The sequence below is a fragment of the Dysidea avara genome, chromosome 8 (genome assembly GCF_963678975.1).
Source record: "Dysidea avara chromosome 8, odDysAvar1.4, whole genome shotgun sequence".
In the NCBI taxonomy this organism is placed as follows: Eukaryota; Metazoa; Porifera; class Demospongiae; order Dictyoceratida; family Dysideidae; genus Dysidea; species Dysidea avara.
In genome coordinates this window covers 5,560,113-5,583,870 of record NC_089279.1, presented here as the reverse complement: position 1 = coordinate 5,583,870, position 23,758 = coordinate 5,560,113, and the positions used below count along the sequence as shown (strand labels likewise).

The window sequence follows — 23,758 nt, the reverse complement described above, 5'->3', positions numbered from 1 at the left end:
AACATGTACAGACACAAAAATGGTACCTTGAAAATCACTAGTTACTGCAGCCAAAGGACATGCCTCTGCTAAATAATCAATAGATTTCTCAGGGAGAACACTAGGCCGTTCAATAGCAACAGACAACTCTTGTGAAATATCTTGTAATCTTTGTAAATTACCAACCATAGACATCCCAACATTCTATGACCACACAAGATGTCATATGATGTAAAGTGATGTAGATACTCACCATCACTCCCATATAGTCCCTAATCAAGGTACAGTACCAGGTACGTTCTTCAACTAATAATTTGGCAAGTTGTCTTCTCTCCAGGTCATAGACGGACTGTAGCCTCCTGTAGTTAACTACAAAATATTACACCTCCAATTAAAGCACACTAACCTGCGGTTTTTTTTTGGCTAACTCAGTCTTCAATGCTTGTACTTCATCAAATTTCTCTGTACAATGTAAAGAAAACACTGATATGATATTGTACCATTTGACCAACTATCAGCCTTATTTACATCACTCCTATATGGCAGATTTTATTTGGGTGACTGTTAACATTTTTGTGTGTCAAATTCAATACACAATACAGCATAATGAACTATGCCATCAATTATAAACTGAACATGTGTGGTACATCAAACATAGCTTTAAAATTTTCAGCTGGTTTTCCAAGTACAAAATGTCACTACCTAGTTGTTCCAGTTTCATTGTTAGTTTACTACGTCTGCACAATTCATCAGATTAAAATATGCTACAGTTAAAGCACACCTACAGAGTATATATGCATTCAAGCCTTAATGCATACATTGTACAGTACAACTGTTATCATGCAGTATAGTAGGGACCACAGGCCCGAACGCTATTAATGGGATCTACTGTTAGGGACCTTAATGCTTTCCCTTGTTGCTACTATTTCTATTAAGGGATGAAGGTGCTACGAGTAATCACGTGATGCACGGTTCAAGTCTACAAAATGAACACTCCAAACAAAGATGACCAGGAAGTACTTTAATCCAGTTAAAGCACCGCCATGTTTATGCAATATGAAAAATAGCACTCTGGTGTGGTCTCAACCTGAATACAGCACTAGCCCACACACTCATGCCATATTTTCCGTATTGCACTCGTGGCGGTGCCTTAACTAGTATTTACTGTACTTTACATGAGGACATACAGTACTGTTTAGCTACATAACTACCGTATGAGTCATACAGTACAGATGTGCAGATGATTGGGAAAATACAGTACAGTTATCGATTATCATGAAAACTACCAGACATCAATCCAGACAGCATGAATGATCATGTGTGCAAACTAGGCAATTACCAGTTTGTTCTACAATTAGAAATAGATTATGTAAACACTTACTGATAGTCTGATCACTGAAAATTGAAGTGTCCAGGCACTTGAGATGAACTCTCCAGGCAAGACAACCAGGAAATACAACATATCACTTAAATTACTGTCTATGTTTGTGTGTACAAAAAGTAAAGCACTTGGGAGGTGTACCTTGACACACTCCAAGTACTGTATTTTTGTACACAGTAGGTAGTGTAGTACCTAACATTACATGCAGTATTGTTCAGCTCCTTATATACAATATGAGTGATCACACAAGCCTAATCATGACAGAATAAGAAATATGAGGATGGGTTATGTAACAATTGTAGATCACTTTGAGGATTTAGAAAGGAGAAAATGTTAGGTTCATAAAGAAATGTGAGGACAGATGATTATGTTACAGTGAAATATACACAGGAACCTGGACACTTGAGGACACCAGACACTTAGTTAAGGCTGTGAAGTACCCTTAGTACATAAACTGACCTGGAAATCAGGACACCTTGATAATCAGGACACCTTGATAATCAGGACACCTTGATAATCAGGACACCTTGATAATCAGGACAACTTGATAATCAGGACACCTTGATAATCAGGACACCTTGATAATCAGGACACCTTGATAATCAGGACACCTTGATAATCAGGACACCTTGATAATCAGGACAACTTGATAATCAGGACACCTTGATAATCAGGACACCTTGATAATCAGGACACCTTGATAATCAGGACACCTTGATAATCAGGACACCTTGATAATCAGGACACCTTGATAATCAGGACACCTTGATAATCAGGACACTATTGGTCAGTAGATGTCCACATTAGAGGTACACCGATATGACTTTAGCTGATATTCAGATAACTGATATAAAATAATATTATCAAGCTGATAAACAAAGCCGTTACAATATAGTATAGTATAGACATTTTAATTTCCATTTTAATTTAGTTATAAAGTGACAGAGTGGGACTGTAATCAACAGCTGACATTACATAAACAGGTGTTGCTAGGATATTACTAGAGCACAAGTGCCCATAGATAGATGTTTATGTATATCTGCTGCTTGTACCGACCCAACACCGATACGCAAAAACAAGGATGATGTAGCCGATAACTGATAGCCAATCAGATTATTGGTGTACCTCTATAGTCTTGCCAGCCAGCCTGTATTTTTTCTATTGTCATTTGGTCGGGAAAATCATAAAAGAGAAACAATACAGGCTGGCTGGCAAGACTAGCACCTTCAGTGGCGGAGCTAGGATTTTTGAAAGAGAGTTTCTGGGAGGTGTATTATATTTCTCCATAAAGCCATTGCATTAGTAGCTATAACATTAGTATAGCTATGCAGCTACATTATTGTGATACCATTTAGACATCCTTACTTGGTCTTGCTCTTTTATCAAAGAAAGATAATGGTTTTTACTTGCTTCAAGTTCTCATCAAGGTCTCTTCTCTTTTGTTTCCTCATTTTGAACTCATGCAGAAACAAGCACCTGAAAAAATAAATTATTGAGTGATCAGATAAGCTGCTGTGCATTTGACCTAGTTGGCCTGAGATGAATAAGAAGACATTTTGTAAGTTAAATGTTACTGTTATGATAAAGAGCTATTTACAACAGGAGAATGGTTTACTCAGCCAGTATCACTTAAAAGTGAAATTCTGAAAGGAGGTTTCTGTCGAAACTACTGAAATCCTTCTAGATCTGCCATTGATATTACTCTGCATGGTTCCACTGTACCACCAAAAAGTACGTATGTGTGTTTGGTCACATATAACTTGCTTTGAGGAAATAATTCATTTCTTCATTATACAAGCAGTGTACAGACAGTAATAGTTGACATTTATCACTAAAGAAATAATTCCCATATCAAATTTGAGAATGATATGATCTTTCGGTGAAAGCATCCATTACATATGTCAGTAATCAAAACCTGTCTAATCTGAACACAAGACATTTGTTTCACTATTAATTGTAACTGTCCAAATGAATCCTATAATAGTATTTGGTTGAAGTGTACTGGTGGATATTACCTTATTTGAGGCCGGGGTTTAGAAATCTTTTATTTCATTGCAGTAGACCTACAGGAACATAAGTTATGGACATTTGTTCCCAGAAATCGATTACCCATGATGGTGCAAGCCTCAACTCCATATATTATCATGTTCAAAAGTTACTTTCCAAATACTAAATACTTACTGCACAAAGTGATCTTTCTGTTGTTGCTACTTTGTAGGGCTGCAACTCTAACAGTTCTTGGCATACGAGGCTGAAACTTCACCAGAGCATACACCTGGCTAAGAAGATTTAATAACATGGAATTTAAAGATGCCTGATTATATCAAGTTTTCACAGATCCGGTCAAATCTGTTTGTAAGATAAAATTAGCCAAAATTATGACAAATCACTAATGGGTGCCACACTAGATTAGTCTCGTGCCCAGCTGGGCATGCGCTAATGTACAAACACCACCCAGTGACAATGCTCGAGTTTCTTGGGCCCGGAAGTGCAATCCAGCCAAATATTAGCTGTCCAATCAGAATTGAGGAGTTGCATAATTGTTAAAAACAGTGAAAAAATACATTCAAAAATGGCTAGGAATAAAGTAAAACTCAGAATAGGGCGTTTACTAGATGTCATCTCTTCATTTATTATATGATAGCGTTTCATTTCTGGTGAAACGTCAAGTTAAAGCCACTTATCAGAAATTACTTACCTAGGCTGTTCAAGATGTTTGTTGTCAAGCTATGTTTTCTTATTCGTGACTCTCATCTGCTTTTTTCGTCTACTTCCAATACATTCATGCGATCATGTGACTTGTTGATTCTGATTGGCCAGCCCATATTTTGGCTGGATCACACTTCCGGGCCCAAGAAACTGGAGGATTGTCACCAGACAGTGTTTGTGCGTTAGCGCGAGCAAGGCTGGGCACGAGACTAACACTAGATAGTCCCATAGTGTTCTCAATGAAAACAAAGACAATTGCAAACCTTTTGCCAAATATGTAGAATTCTAGACATGATTTGGTGTGGCTGACCACCTGAGGTTAGCTATGATTAATATTAAACACAATACAAAAATGTTAGCTATACTTTCCACAATACACTTACACCATACAAAGATCCCCATATTTAACAAACATGCATACCAACAAATGATACACTTTATATTCCCTTATTGTACTTGTGGGAGGATAAAAGTGCCACCACATGGTGTATTTGCATATTGTACCGATTAGCTGCACAACTGTACTCTATGAGTCATACAGCACAGTTATGTGGCTAATTGGGCAAATACAGTACAGTTATGCAGTGCAGTTATGTAAGAATCAACTCCACTCAGACAGCACGATTGATCACATGCATGACATTGTAAATCACTAAAACTAATCCTACCAGTTGGTTCTATGACTAGAAATAGATTACATGAACACTTACTGATAGTCTAAAATGGAAAATTGAAGCAACAATCCCACACAGATGGCACAATGGATCACATGTGTGACACTGTCAAATGCTAAAACTAGCCAAACTAATCCTACCAAATTGTTCTATGACTACAAATAGATTATATGACAACTTACTGATAGTCTGATCACCAAGCGATCCAGGTACTCAAGAAAATCTTTCCGAGCAAGATGACCATGCAATAAAACACTTAAAGTGCTTGTGAAAAATACAGCACTGGAGGGGGGGGGGTCTCTAGGTTAATACAGCACTCAGCTTTGCCTCATGCTGTATTAGCCCCTTAACACTGTGCTATATTTTCCGTACATATGCTCGGCAGTGCTTTAACTAGAAGAACTCCTAATTCTCACTTGCTCTCAAGATGGCTTATGTGACTTATTTGATGTTAGTAGACAAGACCAAAACACCAACATGGTCCCACATTGACAAGTAACAAACACCAACAACATGACCCAACATTAGGGAATGACCTGGGAACATTACACACAAAACATGTCCTCACCTTTCTTAGTTTTCTTTGCCAGATTTTTATTTGTCTTAACTGTCCTGGTACAAGCTTCTTTTGCTTCATTGACACTCTTTTTCAACTCTACAATATGATAACATCAACTATGAATATTATGTGTTTATGTAGTGATCACTTCTGTCACATTCCTTAAATTCTTCCAATCTTCCATGCATCGCGGTGCTTCTAACTATAACATACAAAGAAAACACTCTAATTGAACAATCACACTGAATTTCAAAAATACAATGGTACAGATTATGAAGGACATTCAACCATTTTATATAGTAGGAAACAATACTTGTACAAACTGCCTGATATCCAAATCTTGTTACATTGTACTGTGTTTCAACAACAACAACAGAATAGTAGAGTACACACTATACTGAAATGTCACACACTTTAACTTAGCACTTCACTTTTAATACCATGTGAAATCATTAAGCACAAACAACGTAATCTTCTTCATTACACATTCCACCAGTTGTTTGGTGAGAAGTTTCAAGAGTGTACAAAACATTTAGTACATACAAAGGTTATACTACACTGGATCATCACTAATACACAGCACTGTTCTCAACACAAAGTCTGTTCAGATTAGTGTAGACCATTGATTATGAATTTAGCTGGGCCTGCGAAAACAGGGCATGTGGGCACATAAATTATTTTTTGTTTACTTTTTCAAACTTTCATGACGCGTAACTTTTTATACCATTATACTAGTCATGAAATTATCACTCCTTATTAAACGTATAATTGGTCATATAACACAAGATACAGAATACAAATATGCTATTCCAGTACTGAGATATAAACCATCATGTGATGGAGTGTAGTCTGTGCCCACATGCCCTGTTTTATCATCCTTTAAACTCAAAGGAATACACAATTTCTGATAGTCTACAAGGACTGAGCTGTCGTTTTTCAGTTGGTACAACACCGGTACAGCCTACTGGGAAAGCAGTTCACACCACAGGTGTATGTTCTATTAGAGTACTCACAGATATAAGTGTTAGGTGTAGCAAGTAAATAGATGTATAGTTTTATAGGATTGTATGGTATGGTTTGTAAGTTATAGCAGTTTAGAAGCAGTACTTAGATGCCTCTACAAATTTGGCGGTGAGGAGGTTTTAAGTGTTGAACAATGCGCAAGTTCCTTAATTAAATCAGTGATATTATTGATGGTGTTAGTGTACAGGGTGTGTGTAATTTTTAGTGTTGTACCAATTCCCACTTTTTAGGAAAAACTGATATCTGATATATTTTTACCCTGTTTAACGATAGTTAACCGATACCCGATTGCAGGTCTCTACAAATAATACTTGTGCAATCTCACAGCATTGGCTCTACTTTTAGTGGAGTATGTACACCTACCTAAACTCAAAGTTGCTAGTCAGACAAGTAAGCTAGAGCTTGAATCATCACTGTTTATCTTTGTGGTTACCACAAAACATAAACAGATTACCTAAGTACATACCAGAGCCAGCCCTCCAGTGGGGAGTGTATAAACAGTGGAATGGACTACTGGGATGGTGGAATGGAATTTTTTAAAGTTCAATATTGTTTTTACATCCAAATAAGTACAACTTCTCCCCTTAAGTAAGCAAATAAATAAGATTCCCCTTGAAATCGGTTCATTTAGCATACTTTTCCTCACCACAACACTTGTATATGACTTATACCTCAATACTTTATTACTTGTCTGAAACTAACTGTCTTAATGGAGGCTTGGTTCAGTATGTAATGTGGCACTGCCACAACAAACTTTAATTTGGCTTAAAATTTTCTCATAGCTTACAAGATAGTCCCGTTTCACTTTACCCAAAGATTTTCGCTTAGGCTCCTAGCTAGGTTAGTGGTAAACACCTCGTACAGGCTCTGCCTTCTGTGTTCACCCTCCAGTGCCTAACTGGTAAAGTTGATAATAAATAGATGAATACTTCATTATACAGTGAATGTACTTTACAATGCATACATGTAATCAGCTAGCTAGTTAATCTTTTATCATTTGGGAACAAGGGTTAAGTCAGGAGTCTTCTTGGCATTCCCAATAAACTGCCATTGTACATGTTCATAACTGACTTTACAGTACATTACATTGGTAAACTTTGTTTATGGTGAGGTGAATATTATGCTAAAAGAGCTCACTTCAAAGGGAATCCTATTTATTTGCTTACTTAAGGGGAGGAGTTGTACTTATTTGGATGTAAAAACTGATATTGAACTTTAAAAAATTCCATTCCACCATTCCAGTAGTCCATTCCACTGTTTATACACTCCCCCCTCCAGTGGTACTGCATCTGTTGAAGCTGAATAGACTAATAATCTGCTGGTCACAGCCCATTACACCCGATTTCCGATTATGGTAAAAACAGCTAATTATCGGCTACCAGTGTCCTCCTTTGTGCATCTTTGCTGACAGCGAAAAGTGTCAGTTTGGCGGTAGCATGTGATAGCTTCCCTTCGTAACAGAAATCATCCGTATTTGTCATAATGGTTGTTTTGATTGCAGAGGTGCTTTTCGAAGAGTTCTTTATTCGTACTGCTGTGTAACATAGCCAACAACGAAGCATAATGGATGCTTCACTTTTCAGACGATATATATATATATAACTGATATAGCTGGGGTGTGCGGCACCATTTCAGATGCGATATGCATGGGTTCACCATTCATAATAATTCTTTACAACAAAGTTAACAAACAAGTACACAAAAAATTTAGAATTTCCAACTAGAGTAGGGACCATAGCACATCAATAAAAAGTACTAAAACAAGCTGGAGTAGTGCACGATATTAAATCACAGTAAAACAATAAGAAGTGTTATATCCCTATTGTGCATTTCCATTATGGTATCTTGAGCACAGTAGGGATATAACACTTCTTATTGTTTTACTCTGATTTAATACTGTGCACTATTCCAGCTTGTTTCAGTACTTTTTATCGATGTGCTATGGTCCCTACTCTAGTTTAAAGTTTTGTGTACTTGTACAAGTAAGCCACCTAGTAACATTTTTAAATGGTCTATTTATAAAATTATATTCAGATATTTCCTGAGAGGTCACCACATCCATGCCGCCTGGGTCACCAACGCCTTGGGATTCACATACACTATCTGAAAAAAATCCAATTAGAAACCCATAAATATTTGAATGATCTGAATTATGTACAATCTGATTTTTTTCATTTCTGTTCATTCACAAACTCATTACCAAGTTGGACATGCAATCAACGAGTCTTAGTGAGTCACACAAATCTTTACTAGAGTCATGAAGAAGGACAAGACGTTCGGTCAAACTAGGATGGGAAGTGGCTAGCTAATTGCCTACTGGATTTTTACAAAGTACACCTGTGTCTCTGTAAACTAAGGCTCCTGTGGTCCCCTAGGCTGTGTCAGCCACTCTCCCCGGCACAAGTAACAGAATGTAAATATCACTGTAAAAATTATATTGTATTTTCAAATATTTAGAATCTCATACACAATTTTGATATTTTGTGTGGGCGTTGGTGACCCCTCAGATATTTCTTATTGTTACAAACTCACCTTAATGATGGTGATGAAGGAAGCACAACTAATGACCAATAAGACATAGACAACATTCCCATTCCATCAACAGAGACCATGTAGACATCCTTCAAAGAGTTATGAAGAAAGTTATAAAAATAGACACATCTACCATGAACATCATCTTGATGAGATTACAACCATATTTCTGTATCATTCTTGTTGAACAGGCTGAAGATGGCCACACCATAGCCATGATTCCTGTACTCTTGGAGTTTCTTCATCAACAGTTCAATCTCCAGTCTGAGGTTGTTCATGTTGATGGTACTACAGTTTTAGGTGTCAGGGATAGCCTTACTGTGACTGTAGTGGCTGTGACAGTAGCTCACCATGGCCAAGTGTACCATCCCTAACATGTACTGTACAGCAGACCAACCTGTCAGCGCTACTTCTCCTGCTGACTTCACCAGCTCCGCCCCTAGATTGCTGCATCCATGCTAGGAGTGGCTTCTTGCAGTGCATCAAGATTCCGGTGTGCAGATAAGCAGGCGCGGACATGACTCCCAGGTTTGCTCCACGTGTATCGACCTAGCGCAAATTGATGTAATGTATAGACTCTACTACTGAAAATTTGTAATCTTCACTCTAGTGACTACCGTGTAGTCATCCTTCAGAGTAATGAAGAAAGTTATAAAAATAGACATCTGTCATGAACATCATCTTGATGGGAATACAACCATATTTCTATGTCATTCTTGTATAGCAGGCCGCACCATAGCCATGATTCCTGTACTCTTGGAGTTCATCAAAAGTTCAATCTCCAGTCTGAGGTTGTTCATGTTGGCGGTACTACAATTTTAGGTGTCAGGGATAGCCTTACTGTGACTGTAGTGGCTGTAATAGTAGCTCACCATGGCCAAGTGGTCACGTGTACCATCTCTAACATGTACTGTACAGCAGACCAACCTGTCAACGCTACTTCTCCTGCTGGCTCCGCCCCCTAGATTGATGCATCCATGCTACGAGTGGCTTCTTGAAGTGCATCGAGATTCCGGCGCAGGATAATACAGGCGCGGAAATGACTCCCGAGTTTAATTGCTCCACGTCAGTGCACGTGTATCGACCTAGCGCAAATTGGCGTAAATGTATAGATTCCACTAGAAAATTTGTAATCTTCACTCACCTTCTCCATTGAATCAAACCTCAGAACCTCCTCGAGAGGTAACTCCTTTGAAATCTTGTAATCTAGTAGATAAGAAATCAAACTTTTCGTACGTATTCCGATACTTAGGATCACGTGATTACAATGTTCCGGATACTAAAGATTTTGCTTGCTCTGAATATACTATCTATGCCATAAATTGTTTGAACTCTTGTCAAATCTCAAAGATTTGAAATCTCATATAGGATATTTTGTAGTCGCGGACCCACCGAAACAACTCAGTAAACAAACTATACACAAAGCACAATGTAACAAACAGTTGAATGATCAAGATAATTTTATCTTTCTGGTGGAACTCCTTTCCACATGATCTCTTCCAAAACATGTCCACCTACGTTACTGCAATTTGTATGATGGGTAGTTAGAAGCACATACAGCACATGGAAGCAATGTCGTCACCAAGTTCTGGTCAGTATGAGGTGTGCATGTTTACAAATTAATTAGAATGCCATATGCATAATTATGTAATTATATGCCCCTGTAATTAAAAAAAATACATTGATGTTTTAATGGATAGAACATAAGTAGTGACATATTTTGTAATAGTGATAATTTTTCATTTGTTCAGATAATCATTAGGGAATTCCCCTTTTCACGTGCACCTTATGTTCTCTTTCTATTTTCCATGGCTCAAAATATAAATAGTATCCTTAAGTAAGTAGTAATGACCACATAATATATGCTACCACAGTACGTTCTTGATAAGAGAAATATCATTAGAAATATACAAAATAAACAAATAAAATTTCCTAAAGGTCTACATATGACTAAGAGACAATTAAACACACTATACAAACAAGCTACATGTGTTAGTCAGTCTAGTCAGAAAAGATTTGGATCCTGTTATTACCATAGTCTGTGATGTAGATTTTACCATCATTACTAATAGCTAATCCTCCATGAGGATATGAAAACTTTCCTTGAGCAGAGCCTTTGGATCCAAAGCAGTGCACAAATATACCATCTTTGTCAAAGACAGATACACGACAATTCCCATGTTCTAACACAATGATGAAGCCATACTTATCTGTAGTAATACCAGTTGGTCTACTCAGTTGACCCCTGCCAGCTCCTCGTCCACCAAAGTTGCCCATGTAGGCACCATCTAGTGTAAATATGGAGATGCAGTGGTGACCATAATTAGCAACAAGTAACTGATCATTGTTGGTCACAGTGATGTAATAAGGATTGGATAAATGACCTGAACCAAATGTTTGACAAAACTGACCATCACACTGAAATACTGAAATACGGTTACCACTCCATTCAGCAACGTACACTCTGCCATTGTGAACTACAATACCTACGGGAAGGTTCAGTTGCCCATTTCCTGATCCACTACTGCCAAACTGAAGCAAATAGTCTCCATTAGGATTAAACTTCTGTACCCTGCAGTTAGTAATACCAGTGACATACAAGTGGCCATCAGGATCAAATGCTACCCCCAGTGGACGATTAAATTGTCCGCTACCATTTCCATTGCTGCCAATCTTTCTAATTAGTTGGTCTTGACTATCAAACATCCACACACAATGGTTTCTGTCATCCCCAACAGCCCATACTCCATCCTTACCAAATGCAATACCCCATGGTAGCTTCAGTCCTCCTCCATCAACAATCTTGTTTGGCTTATCCATTACACGATAGTTTCTGTGCACATTCACAAGGTAAGGACTTCCCTTAATGTGTTGTTTGTTAATAGTAACTGACAGTCTTATTTCTCCCACATGATTGGCTATAAATGATGCTGAGTAGCTGCCATCTTTGTTATCCTTCATTTCTACTGGAATGACATCTCCCCTACTGGACTGTGCTTGACTGGTAATATCACTACCTTCTTTGTGGCAGATGTGATTATGGTGATCTTTAGTGACTATGTTGAAATTAATCATTTCCCCTTTTGAAATCATTTTAGGTACGTTTAAAGCTTTGGAATTCGCAATGGAAATATTGGGACCGATATAAAGCTTACCAAACTGTGGAAATGACTGATCAAATCCTCTGACACACTCAAATTCTACAGCAACAGTTTCCACTGCCTCAGTTCCCAACTTGCCATAGAGCTCACTCAACCTCTTCATGTTATCCATCACTTGTTTCTTCATCAACAATGCTTCTTGGTCTGACCCTCTCTTCACTGCACTGTTTAGTTCTTTCACACTCTCTAGTTCTGCTTGGGAATGTTCCATCTTCTCCAAATGGAGGGAAGCTTCTTTCTGTTTCTGTCCCAACACTTTATGCAACTCTGTTTTTAGATCATCTTTTTGTTGTTGTAATCGTTGGAGCAACTGTCGCTGCACCTTTTCATAATATGCATCAATTTCCTTGTCAACACTGGTAGCTTTAGCTCCAATCTCATCTTTTACACCATGTACTTTATTGTGAGCAGTTGACAGTCCTTCAATCATCTTCTCTACTGGTTTCATCATGTCATCCATTTCTTGTCGATACTTGTTAGCCACCTTCTTCACAGTATCATGTTCATGTTGGAAATGATCCTTCATGATGCAGTAGTGACACACCAACTGCTCACACGTTTCACAATAAAAATTCAGTTCTATTTCATGTTCCTGGCATAACGCAAACTTAGCTTTTGGTTTTACCGTGACATTCTCTTTCTTAGACTGCACCTCATTGAGTGGCATCATGTTGTGGTTTTGCCACTCTCTGCTGTATTTGTGGTTATTAGTACATACGCTACACAGGAAGGCGCTACAGTCAAGGCACAGAACTTCCACCGGGTCCTCCCTAACACAAAGGTCACATTTAGCTTCCTCTTCTCCCTCAACCTTGCGTTGTAGAGCAATTTCATCCAAGAGGCGGTTAATGAAAAAGTTGTTAGGCAGATCTTTTACCCCTCCAGCTGGTACAACGCTAGCTCTCCTACACTCGGGACAAGCGATGCTGGATTTGTCCGCTGACTTTTCTTGTAGCTTCGTCAAACACGCTTCACAGTACGAGTGATAACAAGGGAGATATTTAGGATTCTTGTACAGTTCACAACAAATAGGACACGCAAGGTGACCAGTCATCCTCTTGATCTGCTTGGCAGCCATTGGTGCATGTAGTTATCATAATTTTTGTTCGGATGGGGAAAATCCCCACCCAAACAAAAGTGATCAACTATAAATCTATGGCCAGACTAGTTAGCGACTTTATATTCCTTGCACAGCCAAAATCAGAACCACCAGGGAATTGGGTGGGAGAGGTAGCAAGAATAGCTGTATTGATCACACGATTTGTAGTTCCCAAGGTACTGCCTGGATATTCAGGCTGTGAACCCTAGCTCAGGGGCTGGTGTGGGTCATATCATAGATAAGGTAAGGTATATATTATCTATGGTTATATCATGGTTAGGTGATTACAAAAAGTTACACATTTCAAGTGATGTTACAGTGTAATAGTGACTAACATTAGAGCAGTGATAATCTGGACAGTACATTACAATATGACAACAAAATTAACTTCAGAAGGTTTACATCCAGTTATAACTTAAGTAGCTAAAGTCTTTGAGCAGGCGGTAGGACCAGGTGTCCTACAGACCTTCAGCTCTTGTGCTGTAAAGCATTATTAAATAAATAAATAAATAACCTTACCAAAATGGATTGTATTACAATGATAATATAATTATTTAGTAGGGTCACACCTTTGGTGCAGAGCGGTCATTACTAACAGCCTTCTCCAGTTTGGCACCTTTAAGGTGGACTCTCATCCTTGCTGTAACTGTTGTCTTGGTAACTACTAGCAACACTCGTTCAGGATGGCTTGAGTAGTTTTGGCGGTGGTACTTGAGAATCAGATCTCCTCATGTGTGTAGTTGGAGGTGTCATTAGTTGTGGGACTTTATTAGGAACAGGGGGAGGTGGGGATGAGACGGAATTGGAATGCTGAGAGAGAAGAAAACTAGGTGGGTCAACTTCAACATACAGTTGCTTTTCTACTGGTGTGCTGGGACGTATTGGGGATCCTACACTCTCTGGACTTTTATGGAGTTCGATCCCGCCAGCCAGCACTAGCATTTACAGGAGGAAGGGGTACGCCATTTTCTGCTATTGTTGATGGTGGCTGTGGTGGCTGCTCTGCATTCACCTTGTCTTTGTGTAATGATGATTGTGATGGCTTGTGCACTGGGGGTGGGGGTAGTGCAGGGGCAAAATTGTAAACAGGAGGTGGGGGTGGTGGGGGCGTAGTTGATACAGTTAATGGTGACACAGGCTGACCCGTAGTTTGTGATGTGTAAGGAATCTCAGAGTAGTAGATAGCAGGATCATCTAACTGATCAAAGCTTTGTGATCGTCGTGATAGTCCTGAAGTTGATGATGCACTACGGACAGGCTGTGGAGTAAGACTGCCACTAATCTGGGATCGTGAAATGCCAAGTGATAGAGAATCTAAAACACAAGTAAACAAATCAGAACATGTACAGAAACAAAAATGTTACCTTGAAAATCACTAGTTACTGCAGCCAAAGGACATGCCTCTGCTAAATAATCAATAGATTTCTCAGGGAGAACACTAGGCCGTTCAATACAAGGGTGGATCGAGGGGGGGCTTTGGGGGCTGAAGCCCCCCCTTCACTTTTAGGCTTTACTTGATCAATATGCTGAATATTATAATGAAATTTTGTCTTAACATAATTATATGATCACTAATAATACAAATACTCATAAAACCACCTTATAAACATCTTTCCAAGGTATTATCAGTGGATTTATGCTAAAGTTTATGTAACAAGGACCCGGACCAGCATTGGAGGTGTACAAGATCGAGATACTCTAATAGAACAGTCAGCTAACTACTCTAATAGAACATTCACTGGAAGCATATAGTTGGTTCAGTTATGGAATTTTTCCAAATCTGCCTGCACCTATACATACACTGAAGTGCGGTGGTCTGTTTAAAGGGCTTCATTCATCTACTTGCGTAGTTAATATGTATGGCAATACTTAATTCAGGTACACAATTTCCATTGAAAAGGCTCTCAGATTCAATCTTGTATTGTTCAAATTTCAAGATTTTTCTCAACACTATTATTTTAACATGCACCTATTCAGTGTTGTGCAATTGTGAGAGGGTGCATCATGTACTTGGTTGTCTGTACCTACCCAAACTTTTCCATTAACAAAATGCTTCAGAGAGCCATACCTATAATCTAAAGGCAGTATATTAAATATCTACAGGCAGAAAATATTATGAATTTTATGTGGAAATGTCTCCAAATTGCAATATTTTAGTATCTATTTTCAAAAATTTCCTGGGGGGCATGCCCCCAGATCCCCCTAGTTCCAGCATGCTTTGCACACCTCTACCCAAGAGATCAATACCTTGAGTTAGCCCCCCCTTTTATAAATCCTAGATCCGCCCCTGCAACAGCTACAGACAACTCTTGTGAAATATCTTGTAATCTTTGTAAATCACCAACCATAGACATCCTAACATTCTATCACCACACATGATGTCATATGATGTAGATACTCACCATCACTCATCCCATATAGTCCCTAATCAAGGTACAGTACCAGGTACATTCTTCAACCAACCATCTGGAAAGTTGTCTTCTCTCCAGGTCATAGACAGATTGTATTCTATCTGTAGCTTCCTGCAGGTAACAGTACAAAATATTACACCTCCAATTAAAGCACACTAACATGCTGTTTTTTTAGCTAATTCAGTCTTCAATACTTGTTAGAGACTATGCTGGCATAATTATGAACATAATAGGTGCCTGAAAGCATTGAGCATAATGCTAGCATAATAGGTAGAATATTTGTGTAATAGTATGAATTCTTGCTTATTAAAATAGCTATCACAGAAAGATCGATATACTCTAATAGAACAGTCAGTAACTCTAATAGAACAATCACATAGCTGACTGTTCTATTAGAGTATATCGATCTTTTCTGTGATATGCATTTTGACAAGTAAGTTTGTGCTTCAGCCACTTACTATTTATCCCATAAGGCCCCTATTTGGTGATCATTAGTTTCTCATCCAGCCTTTCTAATTATTATGATGCGGGCGGGAGGGTATTACCATTATGCCATTATTTTCACACTGATGTACAGACCTTGTCCAAATTGTCTGTCTTTCTTACTACAAACATTTCCTTCACCAGCTGATTCTACTTTTCGTGATCGCCAACTGTTTTTCGACAGTCAACTGAAAGTAAAGTCGATAGAACACGATTGCAACTGGCACTGCAGCAATTTGCTAAGGAAAACAACAGTTCTCCTGGCGATATATAGCGAATTGTAGCGTTCATCAACAAAAAATTATAAGAGTTTGGCATCACGTGTTCTTCTGAGCATGCACAGAGTAAATAATGGCTTACCATGCGGTAGCTTGAGAAGGATGCAGGCGGTGGATGAGAAACTAATAATCACCGAATAGGGGCCTAAACTGGAAATTATTAGTAGAGTATGAGAACTGAGGCATAAATAATTGGGCATAATTTGAGCATAATAGGTAAATTTTTGAGCAGTGCAGCATAGCATAATAGGTAAAATTATGAGCATAATTGGCGGGTCCCTAATACTTGTATGGCATCAAATTTCTCTGTACAATGTAAAGAAAACACTGATATGATATTGTACCATTTGACCAACTATCAGTCTTATTACAGGTTTTTGCAATTGAATTCGGCGACTTTGCAATTGAATTCGTCCCGTTTGCAATTGAGTTCGTCGCTTTTGCAATTGAATTCGTCCCGTTTGCAATTGAATTCGTCCCGTTTGCAATTGAGTTCGTCGCTTTTGCAATTGAATTCATCCCGTTTGCAATTGAATTCGTCGGTTTTGCAATTGAATTCGTCCCGTTTGCAATTGAATTCGTCGGTTTTGCAATTGAATTCGTCGCTTTTGCAGTTAAACTCGTCCGTAACAAGAATGGCAGCTGGAGGAAACATGAAAACATGATGTAGCAGCTGCTACAAGAACTTGTTCAAGTACAACAGTAGTAAACAACTCTTTATAAGGCAATAATTCTTCCTCTACAGCCTATCCAGCAACATTCCAAACTCTACTGCGCCATTCGCGATGGGTGTGGTCACTCGCGAGCAAGTTAATTAACTTGTCAGACAGCTATCAACTTCGCATACTACCACCTCCAATTACTTTCTAGCGTCTCAAGTGTAACTCTCCAAGGCATAAATAGTTCATCTCTTAATGAACGGGTTGGTTTCTTGGAGCCGTTTTGTTTATGAAGAATTGTAATGCAAACGCGACGAATTCTATTGCAAAACCGACGAATTCAATTGCAAAACCGACGAATTCAATTGCAAACGGGACGAATTCAATTGCAATATCGACGAATTCAATTGCAATACCGACGAATTCAATTGCAAACGGGACGAATTCAATCGCAAAGATGACGAATTCAATTGCAAAAACCTGTAACATCACTCCTATATGGCAGATTGTTTTGGGTGACTGTTAACATTTTTGTGTGTCAAATTCAATATACAGTACAGTATAATGAACTATGCCATCAATTATAAACTGAACACATGTGGTACATCAAACATTTGCTTTAAAATTTTCAGCTGGTTTTCCAAATATAACATGCCACTACCTGGTTGTTCCAGTTTCATTGTTAGTTTACTACACCTTCACAATTCATCATTTGTGGCTAGTGAACATGTAAGAAGCCATTAACAATAAGAGAGGAGAACTCAAAGGAATTCACACTTTCTGATAGTCTACAAGGCCTGAGCTGTCATTTTTCAGTTGCTACAACACCAGTACAGCCTACTGGGAAAGAATTTCACACCACAGGTGTATGTTCTATTAGAGTGTTCACAGGTGTAAGTGTTAGGACATGGCTGGACACGCATGTTACGTGCAGGTATTTTAATAATTCAATTATGTTGATGTACCGAGATATTAAGCCACAAAGTCCAGTTACGTCATGCTGTGATGTAAGAAAAAGAACCGGAAGTATTTTTATTACAATGGGAAAGAGTGAAAGTCTAATGGCCAGGTGGCAATATCAAGCTCTCCTTTTCAACCTCATAGTGTTCCAAGATTATTTGAATGTTCCGCTGGAAAACAGTAGTGTAATTGTTCTGTAGTTGTCTGTAGCAGCTCATCCTGTGTGCTAAGCTCACACTTCATTATGCTTCACGGAAGAAAGATTAGTTCGATTTGTTTACAAAGTTGAGTTAGCAGTACCATGAAAATCTATATTACATTTTCCTGAGTCACTTCTCTGCCTGGTAAGGATAACATTTCGGGCATATCTTGCCAGTGGCGTCATCACAATTGTTTTTCCTCACATTTCTCTACCTCCATCAGCTGTATGGGACCCTTAAAATGTATTCAAAACATCTAAAAATAAACTTAGACGTGCACTGTACTGTTGATTTACAGTCCCTTTAACAGGCATTCTCGTGCATTCTTCACCACAAGACCAACGTAAATTCACTTACTATCTCCCATAGGCTTGTAATTGGTTGCAGTACAAGTTCTTACCATGTTTCAAGTTGTTACGCTAGATATGACGTGAAAATAAATTGAATCTAGCTGTACATGGATGTTTCTGTCGCTTTAATGGCACCCTACGCATACTGAAGTTTCTTTGTCTGATGTGTTATGATGTAATATATTTGAAATACACTAAAACGTGTTATATCTACTAAACAAAATAAACTGACCAAATCACATGCACCAACCTATCCCACTAGTAGCAAGGATTGATAATAGCCAAAGTGTATTTTGCCATTTCAGTGGACCTTTAACACACGTGCTATTAGAGTGTAACGTGCTCACACTGGATACCTTTAACATGAAGCTTCTTCACTGCACAATTGTGGGTGTGGACAGACAAAGACATACATCGCAATTGATAAACATTCAGAAATGTCAGACTTGTATAATGGCTGTAAAAAGTTTGGGGCATTGTCATTTACATCAAGAATTTCTATGTAAACAAGAGCAGTTGAAGAGAAAGGGGGAGTGCCCCCATCTCTTACTAATATGCTGTACACAAACACTTTTTGGGAAACAATTTTAGGAAACCAGGAGCACACTACAGCCAACCTTCAGCCAGTGTTTGGGACACAACTGGTTTAATATTGCCACACACCCTGTAAACTAACACCATCACTGATTTACTTAGTTTTATTTATAATTTGTCCATTGTTCAACACTTAAATATAACAAAGAGTGTTCATTTTATCACACACAAAAACTGTTGCAGTTTTTACCTACATTCATCATACAGTACGATAGTACTGTATAGTAAGGGACCACAAAGGAGTAGGTGTGGACCACAAAATAACATCACTCAAAAAACAGCCTCAATTTCCCCTGACGACAATGAGGCAGAATTGGTTACGTAAAACTAAGCCCAAACAAGCTTTCAAATTGACCTGAAACGCTTTCAACAAGTTGCTATGGAATTTAAAAAATAATTTATTTAATGGAATTTTCTACTGACTGACTGGCTGCCTGATGCCTTCAGACAAGCGTAACTCGATAAAGGCTAAGGCTATAGGCTTGATTTTTTCACTGTTTGACATCACTTCAGCCCAAGGATACCTTTCGGCATACCACAGTACGTACAATGCATTCTTCATGGACTTACCAGTGTCCTTCTTTGTGTCCCATTCATCTTTGCTGACAGTGAAGGGTGTAGATTTGGCGGTAGTTCGTGATGGTTTCCCTTCGTAACGGAAATCATCCATATTTTTCATAGTGGCTGTTATGATTGCAGAGGTGCTTTTCGAATAGTTCTTGATTCGTACTGCTGTATAACGGGTTGAACATAGCCGACAACAAAGCGTAATGGATGCTTCACTTTTCAGACGATAATTGATATAACTGGGGTGCACGGCACCATTTCTTTCTTTCGGTTGTGGATTGTAGAGGTGCTTTTCAAACAGTTCTTGATTCGAAATGCTGTGTAACAGGTTGAACATAGCTGACAATGAATTGTAATGGATACTTCACTTTTCAGATGATAGTTGATATAGTTGGGGTGTGCGGCGTCATTTCAGATGCGGTATGCATGGGTTAACCATTCATAATAATTATTTGCAAAAAAAAGTTGACAAACAAGTACATAAATTTTTTTTGGAATTTTCAACTAGAGTAGGGACCATAGCACATCGATAAAAAGTACTGAAACAAGTTGGAGTAGTACATGATATTAAATCACTGTAAAGCAATAAGTATTATATCCCTATTGTGCATTTCCATTATGGTATCTTGAGTACAGTAGGGATATAACACTTTTTATTGTTTTACTGTGATTTAATGCATGTTGTGCACCACTCCAGTTTGTTTCACTACTTTTTATCGATGCGCTATGGTCCATACTCTAGTTGAAATTTTGTGTACTTGGACAAGTAAGCCACCTAGTAACATTTTAAAATGTCTTAAGTATTAAAATTATATTCAGATATTTCCCGAAGGGTCACCACATCCATGTCGCCTGGGTCACCAACACTTTGGAATTCACGTACACTATCTGAAAAAATCCAATTAGAAACCCATAAATATTTAGAAATCCTGAAATCTGAAATTATGTAAAAATCCGATTTTTTCGTTTTTGTTCATTCACAAACTCAATTACCAAGTTGGACATGCAATCGGCGAGTCTTCTTGAGTCACACAAATCTTTACTAGAGTCACAACGAAGGATAAGATCAAAGCAAGACTTCCAGTCAAACCACGATTAGGATTGACTAGCTAATTGCCCACTGGATTTTGTGAAGTACACTTGTGTCTCTGTAAACTAAGGCTCCTGTGGTCCCCTAGGCTGTGTCAGCCACTCTCCCTGGCACAAGTAGCAGGATGTAAATGTCACTGTAAAACAATTATATTGTATATACAAATATTTAGAATCTTGTACACAATGTTGATATTTTGCGTGGGCGTTGGTGACCCCTCAGATATTTCTTATTGTTACAAACTCACCTTAATGATGGTGATGAAGGAAGCACAACTGATGACCAATAAGACATATATAGACAACATTCCCATTCCATCAACAGGGAGACTGTATAGTCATCCTTCGAAGGGTTATGAAGAAATTATTATAATAGACATCTGTCACGAACATCATCTTGATGGGATTACAGCCATATTTCTGTATCATTCTTGTTGAACAGGCTGAAGATGGCTGCACCATATAGCCATGATTCCTGTACACTTGGAATTTCATCAACAGTTCAGTCTCTAGTCTGAGGTTGTTCATGTTGGTGGTACTACAGTTTTAGGTGTCAGGGATAGCCTTACTGTGACTGTAGTGGCTGTGATAGTAGCTCACCATGGCCAAGTGGTCACGTGCACCATCTCTAACATGTATTGTACAGCAGACCAACCTTTCAGTGCTACTTCTCCTGCTGACTTCACCAGCTCCGGCCCCTAGATTGATGCATCCATGCTAGGAGTGGCTTCTTGCAGTGCACCGAGATTCCGGCGAGCAGGATAATACAGGCGCGGACACGACTCCCGAGTTTGCTCCACGTGAATCGACCTAGCGCAAATTGGCGTAAATGTATAGACTCCACTAGAAAATTTGTAATCTTCACTCACCTTCTCCGTTGAATCAAACCTCAGAACTTTCTCGAGAGGCAACTCCTTTAATTAAGGGTGCTCTGTACAGTTGCGCGTATGGCTTCCCGTAAATTATATTTTCTCCTATAACTTACGAATGGATTGAACTATTCTACTAAACTCTTTTTATTTGCAATAAGCTATCACTACTGCACATTTTAGTTCAAATCCCATGTCTTAACTCACTGTAGAAGGTGACTTATAAATTTTCGCTTCTAACTAGAACTAGTCCCACAGTTTATGCCCTAGAGACTTGATTCTTTAAAAATACATTATTGAAAACTGTACAAACAAACGTGCGTTTCTATTTTTGTTCTCTGGCTTCTCAGTCATCAGATACTCTTCTTCCACTTTTGTGCTGGCACTAATCAGTCTTCTTTACCTCCACGCCATTCTTCGCCAGAAGGAGCTATCAAAAAACGACAAACGCTCTTTTAATGCATAAATACCATGCTTGCCCATCTGAAATTTTCATGCCTATCGGGTCTAAAATGACGAACTAGTTCTAATTTTAGTATCAAGGTGTAGAAACTGAGGCGCCCGCAGCTGTTCTGTGGCCACAGTTATTGTTTCTTAAGGTGGCGATAAAGCAATGACGCGCACAAGAAGCCATAGCAAATACATATGACGTAACATATCATATACTACGCAATTTGTGGTAAATCAGGCGGGGGCTAATTCGGCGCAGAACCATAATAAACTTACCAAGCGTAAAAACAGCCACGAATAACAGGTGAGTTGTTAGCAAAAACAACAAGCAGCTGCTGTTACACATTTCAGGTGGAATGTAACTCACCTTTACAACAAATTGACAACCTTGACAACGTGAAAACAAGCGCTACTAATAATTATTATTTGTTTCGACTCACCTTACAGCCTGTTACAAACATTATCTTTTCTCTGTAGACACGGGTTGAACAGCCACAAAACCTCGTATGAATGGTAAGCAATAGTGTCTGAATAATTCTACGTATCGGTATATCATATGTCCATTCTATGGCTTCTTCGCTTGGTGCGAACGGTGAAACAAGGCTATCATCTGCTTTTAAACGCCATATATTTCGACTTGTAAATCGCTTCCACTTATTGATACGTAGGATGATTCTTGTAATAGTATGCTTTCATCATGTGAAGTATTGGAGCTAAAACTTGAGGTTATTGAGAGATAACGTGTCTTCTGTGGTCCACTAAGTACCACCGATTTCTTGGTTTGAGAGCAGTTCTACGCTTTATACTCTCTACGAATGATAGATTCCTGTATGCATAGTTTATTTGTATGCAAAAATTAAGTACTAGCTTTCAATATGTCTTAAATTGAGACCATGTTGAGACACAGCAGATTGTTGTCAAGAATGCGCGTTATTACTTTAGCGCCACCTTAATTGCGTAACCGGAAGATAGTCGGTAAATTACGGATCGCTATATTCATTAGACCACGATGAAGAAGATACAACACTTACTTCGCTTCCTTCATGTATATCGCTCTTCTTTCTTCGTTTGTGGCAGGTTATTTCATCATAAAAGACATTTTCTTGTTGGGCGCGCCACGCGATAAACAAGCCACAGACTAATTAGATAATTACTGGTGACCATGGGAATCCATTAGTAAACTCCAGCTGTGCTAACCTCAGAAGCCATACGCGTAACTGTACTCTTTGAAATCCTGAAAATTGTCACAAAGTTCCGTATATTTCTATAAATCTAGAATTGAAACTTTTCGTACGTATTCGGATACTTATAATTAGGATCACATGATTAAAGTGTTCCGGATACTAAAGATTTTGTTTGCTCTGAATATACTATCTATGCCATAAATTGTTTGATCTCTTGTCAAATCTCAAACGTTTGAAATCTCGTGCAGGATTTTTTGTAGTTGCTGACCCCCCGAAACAACTCAGTAAACAAAACTACGCAAAACACAACATAACAAACAGTTACATACATTAAATTTCTGGTAGAACTCTTGTCCACATGATCTCTTCCAAAACATGTCCACAGACGTTACTGCAATTTGTATGTTGGGTAATTAGAAGCACATACAGCACATGGAAGCAATGTTGCCAGAAACTTCTGGTCAGCATGAGGTGTGCATGTTCACAAATTAATTAGAACACCATAATTTAAAATATGTAATTATATACCCATGTATACCACAAAAAA

The 23,758-nt window shown here is 38.5% G+C and overlaps 3 protein-coding genes across 23 annotated transcripts in view; all 3 read right to left on the bottom strand.

Annotated features, from left to right (window-relative positions):
* LOC136265169 (uncharacterized) overlaps positions 1-23,758 on the bottom strand; it is a 67,025-nt gene that overhangs the window by 3,313 nt on the left and 39,954 nt on the right. The window contains exons 1-8 of one of the 16 annotated variants that reach the window (XM_066060001.1): positions 10,002-10,124; positions 8,858-9,942; positions 5,312-5,504; positions 3,542-3,639; positions 2,726-2,836; positions 386-441; positions 233-338; positions 27-183 (exon numbers count right to left, since the gene is read on the bottom strand). The gene's annotated coding sequence lies outside the window, so the exon portion shown is untranslated. The other 15 variants (XM_066060000.1, XM_066060004.1, XM_066059996.1 and 12 more) reach the window with 15 other exon arrangements.
* LOC136265168 (tripartite motif-containing protein 2-like) lies at positions 10,671-13,194 on the bottom strand. The gene has a single exon (XM_066059994.1). The coding sequence runs from the start codon at positions 13,094-13,096 to the stop codon at positions 10,859-10,861; it is 2,238 nt and encodes a 745-aa protein (XP_065916066.1). The 5' UTR covers positions 13,097-13,194; the 3' UTR covers positions 10,671-10,858.
* The window catches only part of LOC136265172 (uncharacterized), a 40,932-nt gene continuing 30,530 nt past the window's right edge, over positions 13,357-23,758 (bottom strand). The window contains exons 1-6 of one of the 6 annotated variants that reach the window (XR_010705416.1): positions 22,976-23,248; positions 21,578-22,170; positions 20,957-21,518; positions 15,520-15,639; positions 14,482-14,643; positions 13,357-14,431 (exon numbers count right to left, since the gene is read on the bottom strand). Coding sequence is in view for 4 of the 6 variants with exons in the window: in XM_066060013.1 (XP_065916085.1) it covers positions 14,025-14,431; positions 15,520-15,529 (417 nt within the window). In the remaining 2 variants the exon portion in view is untranslated. Of the gene's footprint in view, positions 14,432-14,481; positions 14,644-14,678; positions 15,473-15,519; positions 15,640-20,956; positions 21,519-21,577; positions 22,171-22,975; positions 23,249-23,758 lie in introns of those variants that run through there. The other 5 variants (XM_066060013.1, XM_066060014.1, XR_010705417.1 and 2 more) reach the window with 5 other exon arrangements.